Consider the following 6294-nt stretch of genomic DNA (forward strand, 5'->3'; position numbering starts at 1 on the left):
GGCCGAATGTGAAAAGGCTCCTCCAGGCCTGAAACCTCACAAATGTTCCGAGTGTGGAAAACGGTTCCATCAAATTTCTCATCTCAATAGGCACCTGAGGATTCACACAGGAGAGAAGCCCTACAAGTGCTTGGACTGCGGGAAAAGCTTCACTCAGGGCTCTTGCCTGTTGGGTCACCAAAGAATCCACACAGGTGAGAAAGCGTACTCGTGTTCCTACTGCAACAAAAGCTTCATTTGGAGCTCTGGCCTGCACCAGCACGAGAAGATCCACTTGGGAGAGAAACCTTATAAATGTTTAGAGTGTGGGAAAAGCTTCCACCGCAGCTCAGCCCTCACCGACCACGTGAGATCCCACACTGGAGAAAAACCATACACCTGCTCTGATTGCGGGAAAGGGTTCAGTCAGCACTCCAACCTCATTGTGCACCGGAGAGTCCACACGGGTGAGAAGCCGTACACGTGCTCCGTCTGCGGGAAGAGTTTCACCCGCACTGCGCTGCTGATGGCCCACCTGAGAATCCACACAGGAGAAAAGCCTTACAAGTGCTTGGTCTGTGAGAGGAGCTTCAGAGAGAGACCAGCACTTACTAAACATAAAAAGATCCACATGAGAGAGAACCTGTAGCACACACGGACTCTAGGGAAAAATCCCTGCGTATGCTTTTCTTATACCTATCATTGGCTAGAAACAATTTCTGTATTTTGTGATTGGATGTCATTTGCTGGCAGACTTCATCCCACTCTACCATTGGCCTGAATTAATGTCACGTCTTTGAACACATGCACATTTTAGAAATGGTTTTAGAAATGGGTTGATTTTAGAAATGGGCTACGTCAGAATGCCAGATGCAAGGGAGGGCACCAGGATGCAGGTGTCTTGTGTGCTCCCTGGGGCATTTGGAGGGCCACTGTGAGATACAGGAAGCTGGACTAGATGGGCCTTGGCCTGATCCAGCGGGGCTGTTCTTACGTTCTTAAAAATGTCCGACAGTGAGAGAACACTAATAGAAATATAGTGAGCCCTCCTTATCTGCTGGCTTGGCGCCTGTAGATTTGATTACCTGCTGCTGGAGGGTCTCAGAGGACCTCCAGATGTGACCAGAACTGTGCCCTGCAGTTGCATCCAAGAGACCTTCTGAGGTGCAGGGAGGTCATGTGCAGCCTCCCCATGCCTCAGAAGGCCTACTGGAGGCTTCTGAAAGGCACTTCCAGTTCTCTTGCTGCCACTGCCCCCCCTGCAGTTTGCTGGAATTGATCCCCTGTGGATACCAAGGGCCCACTGTACAAGGGAAGAAAGAGGTTGGAAAATGGTATAGGGGAAAAACTGACACAGGACCAACAGGCCAGTGAGCCCAGGCAAAGGAACTTTAGAAGGGGGAGGGGGGACGTGGGCCAGAGAGCCATTGTGGCAGTGATTGATGGGAGCTGGATTGATGGGAGCTCAAACTAGTTGTGAGTTTCAACTAACTACTCCCAGTTCTGGGCGCAGGTTTCTTACACAAGATGAGGATGGAAACTCTAGTGCAGAAGAGGCTAGCCCGGTGCCACTAGAACAGCCTGTCGCCATCATTTCCCAGCAAGGACCAGCTTCCCCTATGGAAATGGCTTCGCTTAGAATTTCATTCCACTTAGCTTTGGATGCAAAGCTGTTCTAAACGGGTGAAGGGGGACAACTGATTATGGGAAAGTGGCCACTGGCCCTAAAGACTTATTTCAATTTGGTACCATTCTGTTTGCTGTGACATCATGGAGCAAAAGCAAGTCCATGCACAGCAGTCTTATATTCTCGAGGCCAACAGCAAGTGTTTTGCCTTGGAAATTGCCCTATCTTCCGTTGCTTTCATACAAAAGACCTCTAGTGCAGTGGTTCTCACACATTTAGCACCGGGACCCACTTTTTAGAATGAGAATACATCAGGACCCACTGGAAGTGATGTCATGATTGGAAGTGACATCATCAAGCAGGAAAAACAGTCTTTTTACAGTCTTAGGCTGCAATCCTATCCACACTTACCCAGGAGTAAGTCCCATTGACTATCATTGTTAAAAGAACATAGATAGAAGCTTGTTAAAAGTACAGGTCTCCAAATGCATTTCTCCAAATGCAGTCAAATACCATGGTAGCATCAAGTCTAATATATTAAAAATAAAATATTGAAATGGATGGGGACCCACCTGGAATTGGCTCGCGATCCACCTAGTGGGTCCCAACCCACCGTTTGAGAAACACTGCTCTAGTGCATTACTTTTTCACAGTTAGCTGGAAGTGGAATTAAAACAGGTTTCCCACAGCACATAGTCTAGCAATCATCTAACAAAGCCCTTCTCCACAGCCAAGAAGATCATTCTGTAATGCCTAGTCACAAAAAAGTTTATTTCAGTGTTTCAATCTTAATTGAAAGCTTCCTGTTTTGCAGGTTCTGGTCAGCTTATTGATTCCTGTTCTGCGCAGTTGGGGCTTAGTGATGAATGGCCTGTTATCAGTCAGTTTCATTTCCTAAAGAGGAGAGGACTTTAATTACTGATTGATTTCCCTGCATACTTTTGTCCCTGTCCGATAGCTAAATACAACTGGTTCACTATGAAAGAAAGAAAAAAACAATGCAAGGAAGGTAGTAGTTCCACTCCTCTTCCTCTAAGTAGGGGAGCAGTAACTGACTTCAACTCTGCATAGGATTGGGCTGTTAATGGATTTAGGCCACAAAAATCAACAGCATAGAAGAAGACCCAGGCTGTTGAAGGAAGAAAGAGAATTGGCATCATCGATAATCTGCAACTTCCCCAGTTACCTACAATGATGCCAGGTCTCTTCCATACTATGCTGTGGGTCTTGTGGCCTACATCCATCCATTGCTTACCCCTGGGCAATCCCATACATTTCTAAGCAAAAGTAAGTCCCATTGTGTTTAACCCCTGGTATAGGATCATACTCTAAGTGCTCAATCCTGTTGGGCTGTCCCACCACTGGAATTCTCATTCTCGTGGCTCAGCCTGCTTTATGTCTATTGCACCATTCAGTGCAGCTGGGTCACTGCCACAAGCCAGCATAGGAGGTAGTAGAACCAAAAGGGGAGGGGGTAGATTAAGGCTGAGAAGAGGGCAGTATTGGTGGCAGTGGCGCTGCTCCAAGTAGAAACGTTTGAGCATTAGAGGCTTACCCCTGGGCAAGGAAACAAATGTTCCCTTACCTAGAGGAGACCTCTGGGACTGCTCCCCCTCCCCCCAAAGCAGGATGCAGCACATATGGCGCTGCTGTAATACCAGGAGTGGGGTAGTAAGAATTGGGCTGTAAATCTTTGGATGTCCTTTGCAACTGAAATGAATGCTAGGCACGTGTAACTTCTGGTAAACTTTGCCTCTCTCCACTTTCCAGCTTTTGTCTCTCCATTGGTGGGGGGAGGATTTTAATAGAAGACTGACTGAGTAAAGGGCGGCATATATCAAAAATGGCCAAGCATGCTGAAATGGCAAGGCTTAAACAGGGAGAATTGAAAATAAGGACATTTGCAAACGGTTGACATTGAATTGGGGGAAATTTAAATACCATCTCGACTTAAGTGTGTAAGTGTGTGTAGCATTTTGGAGTGTGTGTATTGCAAAATGATGTTTGTTCTTCTTTCTACCTTTTTGTTGTTGCTATTTGTGAAAGGGAATGATGTTTCATAGTGTTGTTTTTTTTTTAATTATTATATATATATATATATATATAAATAAAAATTTTTAGAAAGAAATTGGGATTGTAATCTCCTTTTGGACCATGGACCTTAAACAGGTTGGGTTTTTGTACATTGATGGTGCTGCATTTTTCACCCACTGAAGAGCACCCATTGATTCAGAGCCTAAAAATAAACACACACAGGCACAAGAACAGCCTTGCTGGATCAGGCCAAAGGCCCATATGGACCAGCATCCTGTTTCCTACAGCGGCCCACCAGCTGCCCCTAAGCAGGAGAGCTATATGGCTGCTGAACCTGGAAGTAGCACATAGACATCCTGACTAGTAGCTAGTGATAGACCCGTCCTCCACAAATTTATTCATTTAATGCCCTCCAAGCTAGTAGCCACTACCGCATGCTGTGGCAATGAATTCCATAGGCTAATGGTGCACTTTGTGAAGAAGCCCCTCCTTTCGCCCATCCTAAATCTCCTGCCAATCAGAATCATTGGGTGACCCTGCTTCTAGTGTTGTGAGAGAAGAAGAAAATGTTATCTCTCTCCATACCATACATAGTTTTTAAAGCCTGACAGCTCAACCCTGACAGCCCTATAGGAACTGGGCTGTACAAGGAAGGGTTTTGCGACAGCCAAGGACACTTCAGTTGCAGCAAATTGCTGCAGCGGAACACTGTATTGGTGGACATTTTGGGTGCTTTGCCACAAGAGGTGACAGCACTCCCTGTCCATTGCCAGACCTGTCCATGGCAGCCGTAGCAGGTAAGGCTTTGGAGGGGAGAGGTGAATCAGGGCAGGGAAGGGGAGGAACAGGTGGCAGGAACCCACTCCAGGAGGGGGTGGTTCTGGCAGTGATGGGGCAAACCAGATCCAATCCCTCTTTTTCAGCCCCCCTCCTTTCCTCAGGCTTGCACCAGCTTAGAAACCGGTACAGGTCCGAGGAGACCCATTACTGAGCGGGAGGCTTATGGAGGAGTATGGGGATTGAAATCCCTTTTCCCCTCCAAAGCCTCCCCCCCCCTCCACTGGATGCAGCATGCTCCTTTTCAGTGTGGCTGCACCAGCCTGGGGGAGATAGGATTGTGCTCTCAATCATGTCCCATGGGCAGAGCAACCTAAATACACCCTGAGCTAGTGCAGACTAGCGCTGGTTCCCCAGTGTCACAAATGTACCATAAAGCATGTTCACATCTCCTTGGGAGTCAGGTAGGCTGGTGCAAGAACATGTACCACCCGCCCAGTGCCAGATCCAGCCAGAGGGACAGTGTAAAAGATCCAGCCTACAGAACAGTGTAAAGCCAGAACAGAGAGGCCCATTCATCACTGAAGACGTTGCAATAAACAGCACGATGTAGGAGGGACTCTGGAGAACAGTATTTTAGGCCTAGAACTGTTCCTGAAACTCAGGGGGTGGGTGCTTTTCACTGTCTTGTATTTTAATGTCTGCTATATCTTTGATATTGTTTATTCTTGGAACTATTGTAAGGTTTTGACTCCTGGTTTGTACAGAGGCAGGTGGATACAAATCGTAAGAAAGAGAGCTGGAGTTTGCAACTGAAAAGGAACTGTGCCTGATCAAAAAAGAACTAAAGCATTATTTCTCAAACTGTGGATCATGAGCCAACTTCAGGTGGGTCACCGTTCATTTGAATATTTTATTTTTAGTGTATTAAACTTGATGCCAACACGGTATGTGACTGCATTTGGGGAGATCTGTACTTTTAACAAGCTATAATGTAGATGCTTTTAACGTGATAGTCAGTGGACTTTACTCCTGGGTAAGTGTGGTTAGGATTGCAGCCTAGGATTGTAAAATAATTTCCCTGCTTGATGATGTCACTTTCAGCCATGACATCACTTCCAGGTTAATGACATCACTTCCCGCTGGTCCTGACAGATTTTCATTCTAAAAAGTGTGACCTGGGCTAAAAAGTTTGAGAACCACTGAACTAGAGAGTTCATTAGAGAGCGGATCTTTTCTAAACAAGTAATGGAGGAGGATAAAGCAGGGAGATCTTTCAAGGTGTGTGTCTCAGCAGGGTGGGGGAGCTGGTTTCTCATTCCACTTAGGACCAAAGAGCCCATTCTGGGAAACAACCCTACCAAGACATCTCCACTGCATCTGACCAGCTTCCACCCCCTGCAGCTGCAAATCAGGATTGCCCCCCCCCCCCACATCAGGTGGTCCTGGTTACAGGACATCACCTGGAATGGCCACAGCACCTGCCTGACATGCTGCTACGTTGGACTAGTCACTTTCTCTCAGCCTCACCTACCTCACAGGGTTGTTGTGAGGACAAAAGGAGGGAAGCAGCTGTGTACACTGCCCTGAGCTCTTCGGAAGAGGGGAGGGAGGCCACTAGACAGGCAGGGAGGGGAACCAAACTGCCTGGTTCCTCTGGATGAGGCTTGGATGCTGGCAGGACACTTTACAGCTGCACACTCCAGCTCTTCCTTAATACTTCTGGCATCCACATTGGATGTCACCTGCAACAAGGTCCTCTCTCTGTTCCAGGAAGTAACAGAGAAGACACTGAGGACCAGAGGGAGCCACGTGGGGGGTCACTAGAAATGATCAGGTGTGACATGCAGGATGTGACTTTCAGAGACCAGGCTGGA

At 47.2% G+C, this 6294-nt stretch overlaps 1 protein-coding gene across 1 annotated transcript in view; it reads left to right on the plus strand.

Moving 5' to 3' along the window:
• The window catches only part of LOC136640533 (zinc finger protein 271-like), a 37389-nt gene extending 33724 nt beyond the window's left edge, over nucleotides 1-3665 (plus strand). The window contains exon 5 of the mRNA XM_066615688.1: nucleotides 24-3665. Within this exon, the coding sequence (XP_066471785.1) occupies nucleotides 24-628 (605 nt within the window). The 3' untranslated portion in view covers nucleotides 629-3665. The remainder of the gene's footprint in view (nucleotides 1-23) is intronic.
• The last annotated feature ends 2629 nt before the right edge of the window (nucleotides 3666-6294 follow it).

This window comes from Tiliqua scincoides, chromosome 2 (assembly GCF_035046505.1).
Source record: "Tiliqua scincoides isolate rTilSci1 chromosome 2, rTilSci1.hap2, whole genome shotgun sequence".
Lineage (NCBI taxonomy): Eukaryota > Metazoa > Chordata > Lepidosauria > Squamata > Scincidae > Tiliqua > Tiliqua scincoides.